This window comes from Brachionichthys hirsutus, chromosome 10 (genome assembly GCF_040956055.1).
Source record: "Brachionichthys hirsutus isolate HB-005 chromosome 10, CSIRO-AGI_Bhir_v1, whole genome shotgun sequence".
NCBI classification, from domain to species: Eukaryota; Metazoa; Chordata; class Actinopteri; order Lophiiformes; family Brachionichthyidae; genus Brachionichthys; species Brachionichthys hirsutus.
In genome coordinates, this window is record NC_090906.1 from 6,870,940 (window position 1) to 6,893,805 (window position 22,866).

Genomic DNA, 22,866 nt, shown 5'->3' on the forward strand with positions numbered 1-22,866 from the left:
AGTATCTGGGAAGATTTCCCCCTCAGCGATGGGACTTACCTCCAGATTTAATAACGTTGGTCAAAATGCGGGAGTTCCCAAAAACGAAAGCGCGTCTCTCCTCCTTCACTCCCCTGACAGAAACAGTGCAAGGCGAGAGAAAGATGCTGCGGATCGGAGGAGCAGCAGGAGCAGCAGGAGGAGGAGGAGCGGTGCTGAGGCTGAGCCGACACCTGGCGGAGCGCGCTGGGCTGCAGCTCGCAACACATTTGCGCTCTCTGCCGGATGATTTCAGGGAAACTGCGCGTCTGCGCTGCGTAAAACGGACGCACCGGTCGAATCAGGCTCTCGTGACGTCACAGCCGACAAGAAACACCACGTGTGGCTGAAACACGCGGAAAAACAGGACAAACAAACCCAAATAAGTTAATGCGCGCTTTATCCGCCTGGCGCGTCACGGGTTTATCCTACTCGTTGATACTATAACGTAAAATACTTTGTGTCAGGCTTTTGTTTGAAAGAAAGAAAATACATTTATTAATGTAGCAATCGATTTCAGTCCCACTGTCCGTGTTTCTAATGCTACCAACAGGTGGCGCAAAAGAGTCGTCATGGAAGCCTTATTCTGTCACAGGTGTACGTCATCAACGCCGGTGATGGATAAAGTCTAGTAACGTGACAGGTTGAAGGAAAGGCAGTTTAATGCAGGTGTGCTGTTTCTGTAGTTGTTTCAGAAGTAGATGCTCCGGTTTGACATGAATGTAAGACAAATTATAACACGAGACAGATTTTCAAACATCCCTTTGTATTGATTTGAAAGACCAAAATCTAATGGAGAAAAAGACAGACGTGAATATTCACAACTGACAAAGACATAAAACATGACGACTGAGTAAACGTCATCTTCGTGCGCTTTCATTCTGAAACTGCAGATTTGCAATCAACAAAGTTTCAAAAGAGAAAGATACTTTCTGAATTTGAATGTTGACTGTTTTGTATAAAAATTCAGCACCATTCCTCAGCAAGTACGCAAATTTGGGAAGTTGCATATTTGGTATGCTGATAAAATACATGAAACAGCAACGCAAACGTCGCATAAACTTATCATCGTGAAAGGCTGCACTAATCAACCTGAATAAAGGTAGCTTTGTCACAATGGTGCGTAATAGAGCCATGATAAGTGCACTTTAAAGTGAGTCAGGCGAGGCATCGCACCATCCAACAGTGAGGATGAAGTTTTCATTACCGTACACTGAAACATGTGAACCACAATAAGACACAAACACGGCGACATTAGAAATGCAGTCCCCCCAATTTACAAATAATTTACTGCAAGAAATAATAAACTACATCTCATATACAATCTTGAATGTACATTTCTTCCATTTGCTGTAAACTGTGAATGCATTGAAAGGTTCAGTTTGGTTGTATTTAATAGTTTGGCACAGACTACCAACAGCTGAACACGACATTCACTGTCCCACATATGTCAGCCAGAAAAATGTGAAAACATGTCTCAAATTCTCCTTCTAAAGAAACAAATATTATTCCTAATTTGTCAATGAAAATTTTGAACAATACTTTTTTTGTTAACTCATGTCCAAAGCATCAGACCTATAACATGCAGCGAAACAACAAAGTACTTGAACTTGTACAAGCAATCATTTCTCCGTCATCACTTATAGAGGTATACGTATCTTTATCAGTACTTTGCCGTGGGGGGACGTTTCTGAATGAGTCAAGTCACAGCAAAAAAAACGTCAAACAGATAATCACGTGTTTGATATTTGGTGGCACATTTTACAACAAAGAGATACACAAATAGCCGCAAGTCACAGCCGAGAAGAAATATAACCATTGTTTAATAGACACTTATATGGGGGCCCCTTAGACTCTGGAGCATCAGCAAATATAACTCATCATTGCTGATGGCTATTCTCAGAGGCCCAATTTAGAGCAGAAGAACATGGCCAGCAGCGGACGCCACATGCACCCAGTTTCAGACGGGTACCCATCATGCACAGGCACAGGCAGGCAATATAGTGTGCAATGCAAAACTGGAAGGGGGCGATTAACATTTTCAGGTTTGTGAAAAGATGGGGTAAAATCCTTATTTTTAGTACTTGACTTAACATTAAGTAAGACATTGGAATCAACTGCATTTTAGAATGGAGGGTAATAAAATCACAAGACACGATTAAACACAAAAAAACAGAAGTGAAATGACAAATTCATTGAACATGAAGGAAACATTTTTTGACCAGGATTTTATTTAGATTGTGAAAAGAGAGACTAAAATGCTTTTAGCTAAAGACGCTAAACGACACAGCAGCCAGCACTGTGAAAAAAAGCATTATCCAAATGTAAATGGCACGAACAGACATCCAGCAACTTCGACCGACTTCACCTGATACTCCTGCATCAAATTACATATATTTACCAAGGGTTAAAAATATGTCCTCCACATAAGAGTAATTAATAACACTGCAAAGAGGATGACAAACCGACACTTTCAAATATTCCTGATAAGATTTAGTTCATGTCAGGCTTTGCATGCGTTTTTCCAGAGAAAGGAACTCTCCAGAAGGAGAAAGGATTCTGCATCATAAAATAAGCCAAATCCATGGCTTTGCAATCAGTCTTGTTTTCCTAAAACATCCACTTGTTGTCCACAAAGTGATATTGAATAATCCTCAAATGATGCCAGGATAAAATTACACAATATATATATATTTTTAAAAAAAATGGTGCCTTGCATTGGCCTCAAACAGACTGAATGCTACAGCTTTGGTCTGATCATTCGTTTCTGCCAGTGAAGGAGGGAAATTCTATATATTATTTGCATTGCTGTTCACATTGCAACGCTCTCACTTGTCAGGGAGGACTGTCAGAGCAGGAAGTCAGCATGCAAGACATTAGAGGTGGCAAGTGTAACGTTAGTGCGTACCAGACAAAGTGCACATGGGCAAGCCGCCGGGATTGCAACCAAGACAGTCCCTTTAGAAGTAGCTATGAACCAGCGTAAGGAGAAACAAGTGCTCGTCTGAATCTCCCCGAAACACCAACGTGCTTCCTGTCTGCAAAACGAGCCCTTAGACCAGAGAGCCTACGAGCAGCCCAAGCTTCAGGCAGCCAAAAAAAGGGCAGCAAGCTTCTGAGAAAATAATGGACTAATGTCAATTCTGGCTTGCATAAGTCTACCCTGCGGGAATAACGGGTTTTTCAAGGGCAGAGTTATGTTTTTGATTACTTTCCCAGGAAGAGATTAATACCAGTGAGGGACTGGAAGCTGTTCAGCCGAAAACACTCAGACAGGCAAGCAGCAAGTTCTAACGCTTCCTACAAATCTCCATCGTCCTCTTCCACGTTGTTGATGTCGTAGTGCAGAAAGGCCTCCTTCTCCGGCGACGTGGCCTCCGACTCGCGCTCACGCTCGAAGCTGTTCATCTCCGTTTCCGGAGAGGAGCGAGCCACGTTTGCTTCAGCGCTGTGATGGATGCCGTAACCGAAGTAGATCACAAACCCTGAGAAAGCAAAACCGAGACAAATCCTCAGTTTGTGGAAGGTGTTTTTGGGCTGAAGAAGCTTCTTGGGTAAGAGGTGAAATGTCTTTGATCTTTTTGAGCCAATATGAAAATAAAACCCCAAGAGACTTGATTGAATTTAGAATTACGGTACTTTGGTAAAACTGACGTACCGCAAACACTGTGAAAAAACACAAAGTTTAAATGGCGGCTTCTCTAAACTTCCAAATGGCATGATCTTAAAAAAAAAAAACTGACATTCAATTCGTCAAAGGTCAAATGGGCTCTTTGATTTTTTTCTTGATCAAGAGACATCCTGATCCTTAGTTACCAATATAAAATCTACAATTTGATAATGAATTTAAACCAAAACCATTCATGATGATAGAAACAAAGACCACGTACCTATAACCATCCAGATACAAAAGCGTATCCAAGTACCTCTGTCCAGCTGCATCATGAGGTAAACGTTGACAAACATGCTGACCACGGGAATAAAGGGCAGCAGCGGAACCTAAAGAATGAAATATCACAGAAGGTAATTATAGTGGGCTTCAGATAATAGCAAAGGGTCATGGGTGTTGCCCCGAAAAAACTGCTTTAAATTCACAGTGTCCCGGACAGACGGAGTTTCTGGAATCAAACCTTGAAGGACAGTTCTGTCTTGCTCTCAGGTTGTCTCCAGATGATAAAGGTGAGCAGAAAACATATCACGGCAATGATGGTGAGCGCTATGACATTCCACACCGCTATGCCTCCGTGCACCGCCAGGATACTGAATGCCAGGATCAACACCCCTGCAGAAATGCATGCTCACTATTTTAATGTGTGCCTGTGCACAAAGTAACACTCAGGGACTCACAAAACACTCGTCTGGATGCTTCCCTGAAGTTCTCACGCAGTGTGTATAATATACAGCCACCATAACGATCACCTACCCATGATAGAGACACAGATGTTGACGGTGAAGCCCGACAGCCTGGATGGCTCAGGGTGGTCTGGAAACAGGACGTTCTTGTAGTCGAACCTCTCCTCCATGCCGGGCAGAATGCCCATGCTGGGGGCGCTAATGTTGTCAATCAGCTCTGCGTCTTCCTGGGTATCTGCTACCTGATAAACCAGACTGGGCTGCTCCGGCTGGTACCTGATGCAAGTAACCATGAGTAATAAGCTGTAATAACCAATAATTAACCGCTGTTAAATTCATTCAAGTAAGAGTTCACCTCATTGGTTAAGCAGGGATAAGAAAACACATCCAAGTTACAAGCAATGAGATATACTTTAATTTAACTGACAACAATAATATGATGCATGTGTCATCTGTCCACTGACCTGAGCACCAGCACGCAGGCAGCCACTAATGTGTAGGCCAGCAACGTCCCGATAGACATCAGGTCCACCAGGTCCTTCAGGTCGAAGAGGAAGGCCATGATGGCTTTAATGGAAACGAAGAAATAGAGTTAATCCGAGCGAGAACTGCATAACCAACACAAAAACCACCATGAGCCACTAATCAGCATCCCAGCTGTCAGTGCAGCTTGTAGGAGGAATGGAAGACTCGAAGTAAGTCCTCCATCCACCTCGTATATGTATCCTATATTTATCTTACCAGACATGACACCGGCCGTCATGGTGGCTGTTATTGGAGACTTCCTCTCGCTGACCCGGGCCAGATAGGAGAAGAGCAGGCCATCTCGGGCCATGGCAAAGATGACACGGGGTAGTGGGAACATGGAACCCAACAGACTGGGGGGGGGGGTTGAGAACGTGAGATTTAACCGACATTATAGCATCAAAAAGTAAAGGGAAATCAGGTCAGGGGGAAAGAATTAGCAAAAGACAGGACAGATTTGTGGTGGGAGAACAGGACACAAGGTTATCAGCAATGTAGAGCAGCAGGGGCATGATTTCTGGTAAGATTCCCCAACATTTTCTGGAAATTTCATCCAGATCTGGCCAGAGCGTTTAGATTCATCCTGCAAGCAGATGGGCGGACAGACAGACAGACAAAACGCCGGCGATTACACAACCTCCGCCTTGCTGGAGGCAATGAACACACGCGTGTTAGTATCTCGCCTGCCCCTATGCCAGAGGTGAGGGTTGCAGTTAGCGGCGTTTTGCTGCGGGGGGGCCCAATCTCAGCCATGAACTTAATTAGCAGCCCACAGTCAGCCATAGGCCAGATCACACAGGGCGTACGACATAAACACATACACCCAAAATACTTTCAACATACATGAACAGAGACGTACGTACTACAATACCACAATTATAGAGCCATCAGAATCCTGAAAGTTGATTTAGATCTAGTGTGGGTTGACCTTCTGCGACACGAGTTCTAGTTGCACAATCACGTACGCAATCACATGGTCCAATATTTTTAGCAGTGATCTTATTTTTAGTTGTGGGATCAAGTTTCCTCTGAGATTAAAAAAAAAACCCTCTTGGTCCTGAACCTTCACAAAAATGTATGCATGTGTATCACACATGGGGAACTATATGACATGGGTACAGTTTTTAAACTGATGACAGACCAGTTCATGTGTGTGTGTGTGTATGCACCTGGTAGACAGAGCACAGAGAGAGCCGACAGCGACGGCATATTTAGCTCCATCCCAGCCAACGTATTTAAACGCTGCAGGCAGCGGGCTTTTGTTGTCCAGCAGGTAGTACGGCATCATGAGGGTGAGCGCGGCAGAAACGCCAAAGTACGCCACGAAGCAGATGAGCAGCGAGGACACGATGCCGATGGGAATGGCTCTCTGGGGGTTCTTCACCTCTTCGCCTAGGGAGCAGATGGGCTCTGTTAAAAGTGTATTAAAAACGTACAACTTCCCTTCCCTTCGTTACTTTAGTAGGTGCTGACACTTCTGGTCCTCAAAGTTTTATAGCTTTTCATTTAAGATTTTTTTTTATATTCCTGTTGAGTGGCAAAATACAATTCGACCTATCAAACAATTTAGAATGCAGGAATGACCAAATGCATTTTTAATTTCAGACACATTATTTACGACAACAAATGCCGTACAAAGAAGGAATACTTTAATATTTTGTTTTTAGTGCGTCACATGAAACTGAGACCTGCAAGTGTTACCTTGAATGCAGGCTGCAGTTGTTGTAGTCAGGAAGGTAACTTGAATATAGTTTAGAATTTTGCATATAATAACATTATCATGTTTTCTTTTGTCTCTGTTTTTGTTGTTTTTATAATACTGGGTGACTCAAATTGAACTTGGCAGTAAAATATTTAAATATCACAAAAATTGCACAAGATTGTCAATGCCTACATTTTATATATTAATTATATTCACTTCTGGAAACCTTACGTGACTAAATCTAGCCTTTTTTGCAGATGTGATATTATCCTAGATTATCCCAGCGACGCATATATTACAGTATCACTCCAAACTGAAGTCATGCAGTTTATTACTATAGATTACTTATTTTACAGCTACCAGTATATTCATTAATGTAAACTCCATCAGACGCTTGTTTCGTCCTACAGCAGCAGCGAGGGACGCTTGTTTCGCCCTACAGCAGCACCTGACGCAGCGAGGGACGCTTGTTTCGCCCTACAGCAGCACCTGACGCAGCGCACCCCTCCTCTACAGGCGGCTCACCTTAAACGCCTCGTATTCTGGGTTGTGGTATTGTTTGAGGTGTGTTGCAACAACTCCTTCCCGTTTTTCCACAAATATTAGTCTTGGCTGCTTGTGGAGCTAAATTAGGTCCACGCGCGGCTCCTTTTCCGTTCTTTCATTTCTCCAGTCAGAGTTGAGTAACAGACGCCGCAGCACACACTCATCCAGGCGGAAGAAGAAGTAGTTCCTACCATTCGCGTATCATTTGGTCGAACATTACATTACCTGAAATAACCGAAGTATCAATCTGCACAGATCACTGATATTTTACACACCTGTTTGGGGGGGTATGTTCCCCTTCACATCAGTCATGTCCTTCACCTCGATCAAGAGCACAATTAGGCTAAATGCATTGATTACAAACAAAAACCCTCCTGGAACTATAGACAGACGTGGGATTGACATTGTTCCAAGTCCAGATTAAGTTGCACCCCAAAATTAAACATACACATTAGCCAAGGGAAATGATTTGACAAGTGGTAAAAATAAAAAAAGAGGTTGGTTCATGCAGGACTGACCTGTAGTGGCAATGCAGTCAAATCCGACAAAGGCGTAAAAGCAGGTAGCAGCTCCTGAAAGGACTCCAGTGATACCAAATGGCATGAAGCCACCTTCTCCCAAATGCTCTTTGGCTGGCAGGAGATCTGTCAGACTGCAAAAAGCAAAGAAAGAACTAATTATTCAGAGCAATTGAAGCCTTCTCATCTGAAACGCACTGCAGATCAGATCCAATGTCAAATTTCATTTAAATAATATGCAAATGATGACCTTACTTGAGACTGGAGTTACCGGTGTAGTTACTACGTAGGATTTCTTCAGGGTCTATTTGCCAGTTCTTCAAGGTACCTTTGACGAGTCCAGAGATCACCATGAACAGCAGAACTAGAACGTTGATGCAGGTAAAAACCTTGTTCACCATCGCAGACTCTTTGACCCCAAATGCCAGCAGACCTTAAAAATAAAGACAAAGAAAAGATAATGAAATTGTACTGAAATTGATAATCTACTGCAAATATGTGCACTAAATCAAATATAATAATAATAAAAAAAACATTTAAAAGTAATTGTGGATACACTATATTTCTAAATGTGTGTAGAGATAGGGGAAGGAAGAAATAAATAAAAGTTGCATACCTGTAAGGATGATTATGATGAGAACAGCAAACATGTCAGGGTACTCTGCTAAAATGCCCGGCAGTCTCATAGTCATGTAGGTTCTGCAGAACTGCTCTATGTGCTTCCCTATCAACTCATCAAACGTAGCGCTCCAAGCACGGGCCACGCTGGAGGTACCTAAAATAGAGACCACTTGAAGCCAACACGTTCTGCTTGTCCTTCCAATTTTGTCACCGAGCTCTTGGTTCTGTTTTTTGCATCTTCCCATTCCAGCCACAGAAGCAAGAAGATCATGCTTTAAAGTGCTTACCGATGATGTAGGAGAGGATGAGGTTCCATCCAGTGATGAAGGCCCAGAGTTCCCCGACAGTAACATAGGAGTAAAGGTAAGCTGAGCCCGTCTTGGGAACCCGGGCTCCAAATTCTGCATAGCAGAGACCAGCCAAGACTGAAGCTAAGGCTGCTATCAGGAAAGACAGAACGATAGCCGGACCTACAGGGGGGGTGAAGGATAACATTTGATTTGAGGCCTTAGGAATTGTCTTGTAATTAAAAAATAAAATAAACATTTATATTGACTCAACGTACCTGAATTCTCTCGCGCTACAGCACCGGCTAGCACGTAGACACCAGCGCCCAGTGTGCTGCCAACACCCAGCGCCACCAGGTCAAACGTGTTGAGGCATCGGGACAGATGGGAGTTTTCTGAGTTACAGTCTACCACTTTCACCCTCAGCAGCTGCTTCCCAAACCTCGCAAGCTTGTTCAGCGCCATGGATCACCCTCACGGAGGAGAGACGATGGGCAGGAGGTGTACCAGGGTTCCAAGGTCACAAGGGAGAAGGGAAGAGGTCACAGACACCCTAATGGGAGGTAAAGATGACAGCAGATTATGGGTGAATCCAATCCTTTAAAATCATACCAGAATGTTTTACTGCCAGTCTTGGAATGAGTTGGACTTCAACTCTGGTAGTCAAATGTACGCTCGACGGCTAAACCTTGACCGGGTCGTTGTTGGAGCGGTGTGCTTGAGGTCAGTGTTCACAAAACAAACACGCTGAGCATCTGTCGTACATCCGTTCGTGAACCATGTCCAAACAGAATCCATGTGACCAATGACTACAGGTGCATGGCACAACATTATGGTATGTCAGGTTTATGATGCTGTACAGGAGAGAATTCAAACCCAGCACCAAAGATTCAACGGCAACAACATGTATTTGACTTGCGGCAAGAAACGAGACTAGTATTATTTCTTTCAGCGAGGGAGAATGGATGCTGCATCTCCTTGATACTCGAGAAACGGCTCCTCCCTCACCTGGTTTTATTAGCAGGTAAGAATGTGAACATGCGTAAATCACCCTGACATGAAGACTCCAGCCCTGAGCAGATCCGCTCTTTCACACAAAGGGGGCGTGTCGCAGAAAGGTCAATTATTACATCAGCTTGTGCATCACGTGTGTGAAACCTGGAAAGTTTTTAACTAAAACCTTAATTTTTCAAATATCTGAATGCCATCATAAAGCGCACACACACACACAAAAAAAACACCTCATGCATAAAGGCAAACAGAATCAAGAAGCCTTTTGTGAAAGTCTGTGTCCCCGTCTCTGGTTGGTGCAACTGTAGAGTTCATTAAAACCTTAATTCAAGAAAAAAATACCATCATACCAAATTATACTTTAAAGCAAAGCAAACGCAAAAAAAAAAAGAAGATGCATGATGAAATACTTTGTCAATGTTCCAGGTCAATACCAAAGTGAGCACAAGCTATTCCAAAGGCAGAATGAGCCAAACGCATATGGTATACACAGTACTTACTTTAAACCAGCTACAGACACAATCACTCGTCGATCTGATTGTGCGGTCTGAGTGACGGAGCGATAAAACGGTGTTTTGGACGATTCATCGGTCCGCTGCGAAGAGCGCACGCCGCTCTGAAATAGAACCCAGAGAGGAATCACATGCCTTGGCTATTCCAAGCAGCATGCAGAAACGAGCGCAGCCTCAGTGGAGTTCACCAGTACGGTAATAACCAGATGCATCATGTATAACCACAACGTTTTAATATAATGTACAATATTTACAGTGCAGCAATATAATCCCCCCCCCCCCCCACACACAAAATACCTTGAATTTGCACCTAAATATTCTCCACGAGGTTCCACCACTGCATGCAAATACGTGCATTCAAATGTAACGGGCTTGTTTGAGTCCCTGTAAACTAAAATAATGTATTCTTTATCACCTTTATACGAGTAACGGTTCGATACTGCATGGATTTAGGGGTTCTTATCGAGTGTATCTTAGACAATAGACACACAAGCTGCCGTCAGTTTCAACATATGACAGATGAGACTGAAGAACGGAGGCAGCAGCTGCCAGCGGGTGGGATTGGACGACGAGGAAAGAGGTATAGTCGTTCAGAACGAATGAAAGAAGAGATCCAGGAATTTCCTGGTTGAGGAGGGGGAACAAAATTAATGGGGGGTGGGGGGGGGGGGGGGGTCTATGTAGCTGAAGCCCAACGACTAAAAGTGAATCATGGATAAATGTTTTTATAATAGAGAGAAACAATAAATGGAGTCTGATCTACAACACGTTGCAACATCACACAACCTCAGGCACGTTTTAGTACCTGAAAGTAACAATTAGTGGAATATCAGGTTCACATAATTGCATGAACCTGATTAACATTAAAACGTGTGGAGAATCTGGGCGACTTCCAGGATGGGCGTCCACTCGCAAATCTTAACTGACAAACAAGCATGTTTTTAGCAGAATGCTAGAAAGATTATTACGTTTCCATGTTTTCACAAGCGGGATTTACTCTGGAAATTGTAACCACTGAAATGAACCCAAGCTTCTTTCAGCTCAACCCGTTGCAGGAGCAACACAACGTTTGGAGAACGCCCGAGTCGACGCTGACGTCAAACAGCGTGATGTCCTGACAAGGGGACGTCGTCTCCAGTGTCAGTGACCCTGAAGGTTCAGTAGATGTCCTCCGTAGATGTCCTCCGGTGTGTTTGTGTTGGCCTGTCCCACCATTGGACACGTTCAACCCCTGGAATGGCTCTGAACCGCAGCGTCCACGTCGCTCAGAGGTGATGGAGGGAACGCTCCACGCACCTTTAGCTTCCAACCATTGATACTTGGACTCTTCTGAAGTTGGCTCTGGGGGGGGGGTTATGGTACTGATACCTTTGTGGAAGTCCTTTCTCCACCCGCTTCCTCTGAATTCGTGACGACTGGACGCTTCACTTTCACTCCAACGCGTAAAACACCCAACTCTCCCCCCCCCCCGCCTCCCAGGCAGCAACAGCCCCAGGGGAGGGGGGGGAGCAGCTCCTGTCCAACCCAGTCAGGAGTCTCTTCTTCTCGGACTACAAGCTCCGCTCCTGAACGGAGAACCACGCAACGAGACTTTATGCGAACCATGAATGAAATCCTGCAACGCGCGTAATAACGGGCGCGGGAGAAGCGACCGTATGGCACACGAAACGTGGACGCGCTCGCAGCCATTTAACTTCGCGCACGTTGAACACAGCCACGCGGAGTAAATAGAAGCTCTGCTATTGCGTAACCGCGTGCGGCGCACGCACGCACGCACGCAGCTCGAGCTAACGCGCTGTACCTTGAGTGACGCGTTTCCTATGCGGAGCGCATGGAGCGGGTCGTCCGGCCGCGACGACAGATTAGAGGCTTCCAATCCGTTTCAGCCCCACGGTGGTCTGCGGCGCCGCGTGGCTCTTCACAGGTGGCGAGGAGGACACGGACTCAGGTGTCGCGTTACATCTGGTCTCGTTCGGATGGAGGAGGGGACCCAGAGACCCGCAGCCCCGCCTGTTGCTCGCAGCGTCCAACCAAACGGCGCAAAGCCATTCAGAAAAAGCAAACAAGAGCCACGAGAAGCGACGCCGCTCATCTCGCCGTGGGCAAGAACAGTTTGTGAATTAGTCATCTAAAGTTAAAAGCAAACAAATAAAACGTGACCAAGGGGCATTTGAAACTAAACTCATAACTTCAGAAATTAATTTAATTGTCCCGTTTACCGTCAGACTTCTTGCGTCCCAGATTACATCAAAGCCGTTCTGATATTTTATTTTTCAGGCAAACACATTATTAAAACAAAAGACAGACAGATGTGAACGTAAAGCAGTCCTTTCTTTGGTTAGTTCATTGGATCGGTCCACACGGCGAGAGGACGTGGACAGTCCCACAGGTAACAGACACAGGTGGTCAGTCTCTACCAGATGATCTACTTGCAGACTGTAATGTTTGGGGGGGGGGGGGAAACAAGGTAAGAATGGCCAAGAGCAGTTTGTATATCCAAGCTTTATAGTGTTGATTTTGTGATGAGATGTTTTCTAAAGAGATGGCAATAGTAATAAATAATACATTAAAAACAGCCAGGGCTGGGGTCTAAATTAGAAAACGTTTTGCTAGCAACACACGGCCTCGTTTCAGCGTCGGCATCATCAGTCAGCAAGGACACGGGTACACCTATACAGTATTTACAATAGTTACAGGGTCGCTTTAAGCCTTCTGGGTGAAAGGTGGCAACTATCGATCCACAGTTCTCTTCTGGAATCTCACTTGGCGATCCACGTGGCTTCAAATGCACCCAACTCAACAAATGATGACAGAAAAGATGCCTTCGTCTTGTCCTCCTTTTATGGATCGGATTCCAAAAAAAGCTTGATATCTTTAATGCCTTGCTCTGCTGCCACGGTGATGATGTGATCCAGACCATTCACATGGCCCAACATCTTCACGACCTCTTTCACCAAGTCCCTGTTGAAAGAACGATCGGAACCATCACAGCTGCATGCTAACAGGCATGACAGAGGGCGTCGCACTAGCTAGCAAAATGTTATGTAATTGAACCAAATGTAAAAATATATATATTGTTAATCCTTCAATAACAGACTGTTGGTTATATTCCATCAGATGGAATAACACCAAATCTGAACTATCGACGTAGATTTGTAGTTATATATGCAGCGTCTAGCGGAGACTCTTACCTTGACGCACGCCGTTCGACGTCAGACAAGCCCAAACTGCTGCGGTACAACGCGTTGGCCAGGTGCCTGAGGTAGCGGCACAATGGCTCCAATTGAGGCAATGTCTGCTGGCCCTTCAGCCCAGAGAACCACTGGGGTGGAAAACACTCCACCACCTGCAAAAAAAATAATGATCTATTGTATAAATAGCTGGCGTAACTTTTGTATGGTGAATCCTGTAACTAGAGGTAAACAACCAAACTAGTTTGTTTAGCTGTAAGAAAAACAGGGAAGAGGAGAGCGGTTGATTCCTGTGTGGCGGTGCAACACATCGAGATCCATCGCAAATGAATGTTCTTGGAGCCATTTTTGCTTTTATCAGTAGCACAAAAACCAAACAGACAAAAAAAAAAGCAAGCCGTCGGTGCTATACACACACTGATCATTGTGCACACTTGCTGGGATCCCTTTTCGTTCACGCTGCTAATAGTGTGTCTGTGCCCCACCTTTTGGCACTTGTGAACATTCTCCTCCCCGGTCTCTGCGGTCTGGAGTGCGGAGAGGATGTATCTATTCAGAGTGCTGTCCAAAGCCAGATCCCTCACACAGGAATTGGACAAAATACCTTCCCACTGCATGATGTTGCTGAGCAGCTGTGAACGGAGAGAAATCCAGAGTTACAATTCATGTCTTCATGTTCGTTTGATGCAAAAAGAAAATGTCATCTCTACTGCATTACACAAACCTTCACACAGGACCAGAACTGCCTTTGGTAGAATAAGTAGGGACTGCCGTTCTTGTTCTCCAACACACTGAGCCAAAACAAAAGCCTTTAAATAATCTCGATTCATCACGGAGATTCACCAACCAGCGTCCAGAAGTAGTAATTTAACATACGCTTTGGGGTAGAGTGGAAGGAAGACATCTTCATCCAAAATCCGACGGGTTCTCAAGACAACAGCTCTTAAAAGCTCCTGACAGGAAAAAAAGGGATTAAAAAATATATATAAATCCAATCACATGTACAAAGGCAATGTGTGATTTTGTAAATTACGCACGTTACATCTTGCAGGCATTGAGAGAGAAAACGCTACCTGTGTATATCTGTTGTCCCCGTGCAGCACCGTGGGGTAAGCCTTCAATAGCCTGCGGGTGAAGCCCACCAGGCGTGCCGTCTGGCTGCTCGACAGAGGATCCCACACCTGCTCTGCCAACACTGACACACAAACCAATAGATAAATACCCAGAGCATAGTTTGTACCGTCCCGCAGTTATCGTGGGACGCCAGGTGTAGCTGCATGGGTTTCTCCACCTGTCAGTTTGGACAGGATGACCTTCTCCACAATAGCAGGCAGCAAGCTGATGTCTCCGTCGCCGATCTCCACAGTGCTGTGCTCTTCAAAGCCGTAAAACAGCAGCGACTCGAACCATAGCATGTACTCGAAATTTGGACACTGGCCCTAAACAGTAAAAAAAAATAATAATAATATTATAGTAAACTGATTGCAGAATATATATATAAAAAAAAGATACTTCACTTCTGCCTTACCTCAAGAGGGTTCCATGTAATCAGCTGCAAACGGACTAAAGGGTTAAAGAGTTTGGGCAGACAGAGGCCGATGTAAGCGTCTCTGTAGCCGTGGGCATAGTGTCTCCTCCACACTTCGAAACGGGACTTAATACAGTCTAGAGAATGAAAGTCCTCCACAACATCCTCAAATATCTTCTTGCTTTCCCTGACGATACGATCTGGATGGGAAGAAAGGCTTTGGTAAGGCGCGGGAAACAGAACATATCATTTCAGGAACTAATCTGCCAGCTCTCATCTCATTTGTTGCAGCATAATAATAAGGAACCTTTCTCCGTGGTGAAGCTGGTGATGTCAGTGGAGGTCTCCTCGTCATCAGACGACAAGCCTTCTTTGTGCTCAGCTCTTTTTCCGTTCTGCTCTCTAGCCTGCCGTCGGCGAGTTCTGCACCCACACACACACACACACACGACGAAGGCCAACAATGAAAATTTGGCAGAATTTGTGGCCAACAGGCCTGGCATGAAGATGACCCCCCCCCCCCCCCCCCAAAAAAAAAAGTCAGACTTCTTTATGGTAAGCCCATGCTTTACAAACAAAGCTACAATTAGGGGAGAATTTTTGAGAATACAAACACAGAACAAAACGTTTCTGGTATTAACATGATCTCAAGCAAAGACAAAAAAAGAATAATAAAAATAATATTTAATCCTAGGAGTTGGTATTGGAGAACGACGGCGCGTCGTACCGCCGTGCTTCTCTTTCCGCTATCCTCCTCTGACGACTGTGCTCTTGGTACGCTGTGCGGTCTCGTCCAAAGGAGTCCAGACTAGGAGCCATGACAGCTTTATCTGCAAGAGACAGGAACCATGTCAGCACCAGAGATGAAAAACAATTAGACAATCCATAACCTCATTCTAATTCTGGCCACTTATTAATAGTACTCAAACAAATACCGTAATCAATACAATGATAGGCAGGAGGGTAAAATTAAACCACAAAAACAAGTTAAAAAGATGCACCCAACCCTCCGTGATATCCTCGCCTGTGAAACTTTAGGAGTTCTGCGATCTTTAACACATTGTGCCACATTTGTTATATATAATACTGGTATTATCCATATTCTAGCCACTTACCTGACCGCAACTTCCTACACGTCACCGTGAAAGTGACAGAAGACGAGTCACTAACAGACTATCTTTACTCAGTGACTCTTCCTGAGTCGAGGTAAAACCACCCAGCAGACTGAGACCCAGCCATTAAAGAGGAGATGAAAACGCTCCTCAAATAAAGCATCGCCCCATGCGCATACATACTCACTCACTCCAAACCATTCGATCAGACACACGAAGGAAACATAACGGGGTCGCGGGAGACAAGAATGCGAACATCACGCTTCCACACACACCTAACGAGGTCTCTTCAAATAAATCATAAAAACCTTCAAGATGGACTGACTTGAAAGGCTTGCAAACTCCGATGATTCATCTTTAATATCATCCTGTCTTCTCTGGACAAGTCGTGAGGCCCGTTGCCTTAGTAACTGGTGCAAGGCAGCCTCCAGCTCCAGGACAGCAGGCACCTGAAAGATATGATGACTTCTGTGACCTCTGACCCAAACAAAAGTGGGGCTCCGAGTCACCGGGATGCCTTGCTGGAGGGGGCTAGAGGAGCAAGATGGACGATCAAACACTGGAACCGTCATGCCACTTGTGCCGGGTGAAAACTTGACAGATCTTTAAATGCAACGTATTTATGCTTTAAAACTAAAGTCTTAAATTCAGCCGGTGGTTTGAGGTGAAACAACTTTGGTTTTTAACATTCTGTTCAATAACCTCAACTCTGAAAACGTGTGCTAAAAGGTTTTCACCCAACACTGACAATGTACGGCTCCAGTCTTGACGTTAGCATTGCACTCAAGGACAAACACCAAGCGGTGTTGACTGGCGCACGGGTTCCATCACATTATGTGCTCTGAGAACTGAACAACAGGATTAATCAAAACAGACATTAGCATTGATGAGGAAACACTGGTGCTCCATGAATGCTGCTCTGCCGCGCATCTCTCAGTCAACAGTCACTTCATAAGCAGCTGTAGGAATGTTTCATCACTTGTTAAAATGCATTCAGCCCCTTTTTGTAAGTCTGGACTTTAACAACTTGTTAGATTCTGTAACACTAACTCACCTTATGATAACTTTAAGTAACTGCAGGAGTGAAGACAAAGTATTGTTGATAAAATAGTTCAGTCATGTTTCTCACTAGAATAAAGTCGTTCTGAAGATAGATGGAAATTCGTGGACTTATCTATGTCGCTAATGAGCAGCGGCGCTGGCCGGTCACCAATGTTCACCAACATCAATCAAAGCATCTCAGATTCCGTCTCGTTAAATACCACATGGACACGAAACAGAAAACGGCTAATCGGGTAGCACACAAATTCTCCCTTACCTTTTCACTGAAACACTCAAGCAAGTCTCCAACATACCCTCGCATCTCTTGCAAGAATTTATATTGCTCTGCATTGTCATTGGACGAGCCTTCCAGCTGCTGGATGGCACTCTCGGAGGCAGATAAGTCTTCTTCTATTTGTTTGTAGCGACCGGCATTTGCATTGTTGCTTGCATGCATTTGGCCGAGCCTACACACACACACACACACACACACACACACAGAGGGAAAGACATTAAAGACGACTTAGATAGGGCAGAAAAGGCCACACCAATTTTACTTCCTGATATACACTGATCTAAGCCACAGACTGGCACTCTCGAAAACTGATTTACAAGAGACGATGACAGGTAAAAGAATGCAGTTAGGGGGACAAATAACCCTGACCCCCCCCCCCCCCCCCCCCCTCGATGACTCTGGCCCTTAGGCGGTTGCTCAGATTTGTGGGTCTTCAGGACCACAGCACAGCTGAAGGTGTAGGTGTTGCTGTCGTCTTCCACTGAACCTACCTATCCTGCAGGCGTTTCTTTACAAGATCAATGGATACCGGGGTTAGATCACTAATGCTGGCCCCATAGAGAATGGAGCCACCGTCGGCTCGGCTAGCTGCCTTGCCCGTCTGCGGGGTCACGGTACTGTAGGTGAACGGCATGCTGTAGGAGGAGCCATAGGCCTGGCTCTCGTAGCTGTTCTGGTAATAGACCGTGTTGTCCTCCGCCGGATTACTTTGGACCTGGACAATCAAAACAAGACGAAAAAATAACGCTTTTACTGCTACGGCGAGTCGTGCAGCTGCCGTCTCCTGCTAACGCAGAATGGCTGCAATTAATGATCTGCTCGACAAATTAGATTCTTGATATCTGAATAAACTAGGATAAGAAAGTGGAATATTTAGAAAATCAGGACATCTTACCTGGGGAATGCTGATTCCTTTTCTTATCTGCTCCTGCTCCCAACGGCTCACCTCTTCATCCTGACCTGTGTCCAGAGCTTCATCATCACTGCCCTCAATACCTGCACAAACGAAGGGGACGCTCAAATATTAAAGACTCCACTGATGACCAATGTGTTTGGCAGTTCACCATTTTCCCACCACACCTATCTCTTCAGCTATCTTTTGTCTCTGGCTTTTGTTCTTCACTCCACTAAAGCGGATCCTCTTCTCATCCTCATCTTCATCGTCGCTTGCATCTTGGTCTTCTCCGATCATACGTTTCTTGGGAGTCTCTGTCTCCACCAGTGGGGGGTCACCTCCCAGCTCTCTGGCCATCTGCCGGCGTTTTCTGGCAGCATGGATGAATGCAGCATCAGGGATCTCCCCTAGTTTAAGAGAGAAATGGATCTTGAACCGAGCCCTTGGTTATTTAACATACAAAACTACACCTGTGGTCTCTGCTTGCATACAAGAGTCTGAACGCTGCTGCCTGAGATGATAACCACAGCAGAATCACAGTGAAATACCTGGTCTGAGACTGCTCAGGGAAGAAAGGGTGTTGAACGACGCTCCTCCAGTGTTGTTCGGCTTGGAGATTTGACTGTGGGCCGGGCCAGTTTGATGCTTTGTTTCTTCCTGTTGTTCTTCAGCACTGTCCACCTCCATTTCTACTTCTCCCTGCTCACTGCCCACTCCGCTAGTTAGCTCCTCTTTGCTAGCAAATGCAGGCTGAAATGACGCATCTAAGAAAACAGGAGACGGAAGCATCAGTTTCCTGCCGATGCAATGCAAGAGTTGTTGACAAAGTCATATAGTATCACCAACAAAATAGAGCATCAGTGTTAAAGCCAATTGAAATAAACTCCCTTTACTTTACATTAATTCCGTGGCACACTGCGCCAAGCTAAGCAGCTTCTCATTACTCGTGTGACAGCAGAGATGAGCGATGTTGTGTCAGAGAAGCTTCTGCTCAGCCCACCTGATTTGATTTCATGTTTGAAACATCCAGACTTCTCCAAATCCTCCTTGTATTCTTTCTTCAGCTGTTTGACAATCTTCTTGCTGTGAGTGGACTTCTTCACTCTGAAAATCTCCGATCCTTCTGCTGAAAAACGAGCCATGCGAGAAAGTGAGCGGGATCTGGTCGAAGCACGTAAACCGGCTAAGCTAAGGGTTAAAGAAAGCATGTATCTAATATGCAGTTATAGAAGTGTGCACACAACTTCTGCCTTTTATGGGTAGAACAAATGGGTGTGTGCTAAACCTTGTCAGAACCTTTCCTCCAGCTAGTTAACTTTGACATGCTAGCTTTTTGAAGCATTGATTTACCTTCGTCGTCGTCGTCTTCCCCGTCGAAGCTCAGCAAACTGGCTTTCGTGGGTACAGGCACAGCCGCTATGATTTTTTTATCTTTCTTGACAGCTCTTAGACTGTTAATGTTAGCCTGAAAAGCGTTGCCGTTGTAATTATCCATCGTGCTTGCAGCAGCGGTAACGATACTGGAAGTCTCCATAAACGGGATTTCCTCCACGACAGGCCCGAACGATGTCGCCGCCAGTGGCGGCTGCCGACTCTCCTCCTGCTCGTCCTCGTCGGACTCATTCCTCCGTCGAAAGTTAGCTCGTTTCGCTTTTTTGAACATTGTGTATCCCCACTAAATAATCATATATGTCTAAATAAAGGATACCTCAAAACAGCACATGGGGTAGATTCAAATTACGTGCAGACTTGCGAGCGGCCATTTTCTGTTAGCTAGCTTCAGGTCTCTTCTTCGTCTTCCAAATTTGGAGCCGAGGACAAGCGACTCCAGGACATTACTGCCCCCAACTGGTCAGAACTGGAACAGAGGCCCCAAAATCAGATTGGAAACCTGTGGCCTTGCTGTGAGGCAACAGCGCTGACCACTGCGCCACTATGCTGCCCACAATCTGTATTTAAGGAAAAGGGAGAATTCTAACACTTTCTAACCATTTTTTGAGAAGAGGTATTTCAAGATTCAAGATTCCTTATTGTCATTATGCTAACATAACAAAATCTTGTGAAGGCCCACGGCTTGAGGCACACAGAGGAACATAAAATGAAAAACAAAATCTCTCTTGAAACAACGATATATATACACATCAGAGAGAATGAGAATTCTATGTAGCTACGTCTTCATGTTCTTGTTCATGATGGTGTTCATGTACACATGTCTTACTAGAAAGAACAAAGCCATCAATAATGTTATTGACAGCACGCTCTGGTGGTTGTCTTGTGATTAAAAGTCCAAATGTACAATCAATACAACTTTTGAAAAATATGTGGCTTGAAAGTTGCACCTGATTGTCGTAATATGAATGGTGGCACATTAAACTCATTATGAGCGATGCGAGAGTTGAAAGGAACATATGTCTTTCCTGATAGGAACAGATAATATGCATTTTGGACTTTGACAGCATTCGCTTGCTTTAATAAATGCCAGACATATGAGGTTCATTACAGAGCTATTAGCTGACACAGCCTAGAGTACACTATGGTAGTCTGAAATTAAAGTGCCACCGTGGTGAAGCTGAAGTGATAAGCTGTGATTAATTAACATCAATATGACCCGTTATCGTTAAAACAATAATTGGAGATGAACATCTTCCCAAAGCAATTATATTTTAAAGTCCCTGAGTCCCTTTTCTCTACTTTATATGTTCATCATTAGAACACTAATCTCACCTTATTGCAATGTAGAAGAAGAGAAAGCTGGAACCAGCTAGTTTCTGCAGACAAAGGAAAGCTCTTATTTACCTCAGAAACATATATCTCAATGCAAATAAATAAAATAAATGAATAGTAAGGATCGCAATGAAGGAAGGAATGAACTTCACGTGCTTATGGAAGTAAAACTTATCTGGACATGTAGCTGTCCATCCTAGTAAATATCTGTTCTGAATTACAGCCTGGTGCAGGTTTTTTTTTAATGAATAGAGAACATATTGCAATGGATCACCACAACCATGACTTTGACATTTCACTTTTTCCCATGATGACCAAATTACTCAGAATGTGGAACCGCACATTGCCAGACATTTTAAGAACCAGCCTTGGACATACATCTCCGGAAAAGCAGTGGTGGATAAATGGGCTGATCTTTTATTCCAGTAAAAGCAGCTGGACCACATTACTTTTTTTTTCAATACACAAATTCAGTGGTTCCTTCTATAGCTGATTCCCACTCCTAACCATGTCCCCAAGTTTCATTGTAATCCATTGAATTGTTTATGAATAATAAGAGTTGGCGCTTTAATTTTAAAGGTACAAGCGCAACCCTCCTGCCTTGTTTAATGAAAATCCAACACGCAGTCTTTGTGCAATCTAAGACACAGACAGCAAAAACAAAAAAGCAAAACAATTTTTAGGGAATTATTCAAAGTTAATGTCTTCAGCAGCAACATTTTATTAATCCAACCACCACTTGGGGACACTGTAGGCCCATGTAAGTAAAAGGCTTCTGAGTGGTTGGGGTATATACTGGTACTTCACACATGTATAAATGGTAATAAAATGCATTGACATTTCCTGATCCACTGAATGTGTCTGAAATAAGTAAAAAAATAAAAATGTTGATGGCATCAATACGGCTGCTCAAAGGTTTGTAAGGCTCATCAGATTGCTTCTCTCACTGCAAAGAAGGAGCTGTTGCTAGATGTGAATATTTTAGGTGATTATTTTTTATGATAAAGTACATTTAAAATCACACGACACACACATTCCATTATTTGATAGCGTTGTGAGTGCAGGGAGCCACGGTGCGTGGGACTATATGTCTCTCCTCTTTAACTGCCGCAGCAGATGTGATGCTGCTTTTACAGGATACTGCAACTGTAAAAGAACAAGTTATAGGAGCCAATGTTTCATTTGCACAGATGGAACAAACATCAGGGTTGAATAACCTGGTTTATTAAATTCCAAGTGTGTGTGTGTGTGTGTGTGTCGAGAGGTAATGAAGATGGAGTGAGAATGAAAAAAGAGGAGCTAATGGAAGCTTGAAGGAAATAAATGACATTTTTTGAATTATCTATTTGTATGTCACAATATGCTCTGGTAATGGCAGCCTGTGAATGCTAGATTAATGTAGTGAGGCAAGCATATATGCTCAAAGGTGAACAAATCGCTGCTACTGCAGTACTTCCATTAATGATACTTTATATCTACGGCAGGATCACAATTCTCTGAGGCATTTCTGTTTGGACTCTATTCAGAACAACATTCCTACTGCAGCACAGGAGGAACAAGCGCAAGTTGAGTTTGTGCCATTCTAATTATTAATCAAGGAAATTAAATTGTTGTCCCTGTTAGCAAGGATGCAAGCTGTTTGAGTCACACAAAAAAGACTCCACAGCTCCAATAAACAGCACATGTTGAAAACGCAGTTGTGCACAGCTTGATTCCAAAGTTACTTAAAAAGAGGGGAAAATGGTGCCATCGCTTCTCATATTCTGGCCCATGTTTTTCATCTGCATATGCAGCCTCCTCCATTTATGTGTGTGTGGGTCTGCTGATTTCCCCTCTGTCCTCCCTGTCTGCTCGTGTCACCTATCAGAGTTTACAGGATGCAGTGGCAGTCTGAGATGGTTATGGTGCAGGGATGTGTTTGTGTTAGATGTTGACCCACCGTTGTGCATACTGCAGTGTATGCGCTTCCCATCTTTTAGGAGGCAGT

General features: G+C 44.2%; 2 protein-coding genes across 2 annotated transcripts; both read right to left on the reverse strand.

Moving 5' to 3' along the window:
* Positions 1-765: 765 nt before the first annotated feature.
* Positions 766-12,018, reverse strand: LOC137900895 (high affinity cationic amino acid transporter 1-like). Its single transcript, XM_068745041.1, has 13 exons — positions 11,895-12,018; positions 8,849-9,123; positions 8,571-8,753; positions 8,279-8,437; positions 7,918-8,095; positions 7,663-7,796; positions 6,066-6,288; positions 5,113-5,249; positions 4,836-4,938; positions 4,442-4,647; positions 4,149-4,300; positions 3,909-4,017; positions 766-3,503 (listed from the first exon to the last, which is right to left on the reverse strand). The coding sequence occupies exons 2-13, from the start codon at positions 9,033-9,035 to the stop codon at positions 3,319-3,321; spliced, it is 1,956 nt and encodes a 651-aa protein (XP_068601142.1). The 5' UTR covers positions 9,036-9,123; positions 11,895-12,018; the 3' UTR covers positions 766-3,318.
* Positions 12,019-12,284: 266 nt separating this feature from the next.
* On the reverse strand, positions 12,285-19,823 carry paxbp1 (PAX3 and PAX7 binding protein 1). Its single transcript, XM_068745040.1, has 18 exons — positions 19,506-19,823; positions 19,156-19,281; positions 18,704-18,919; positions 18,341-18,562; positions 18,156-18,256; positions 17,752-17,975; positions 17,243-17,432; positions 16,250-16,373; positions 15,540-15,642; positions 15,120-15,235; positions 14,813-15,012; positions 14,576-14,723; positions 14,358-14,479; positions 14,161-14,237; positions 14,009-14,075; positions 13,770-13,916; positions 13,285-13,439; positions 12,285-13,054 (listed from the first exon to the last, which is right to left on the reverse strand). The coding sequence occupies exons 1-18, from the start codon at positions 19,816-19,818 to the stop codon at positions 12,934-12,936; spliced, it is 2,772 nt and encodes a 923-aa protein (XP_068601141.1). The 5' UTR covers positions 19,819-19,823; the 3' UTR covers positions 12,285-12,933.
* Between the last annotated feature and the right edge of the window lie 3,043 nt (positions 19,824-22,866).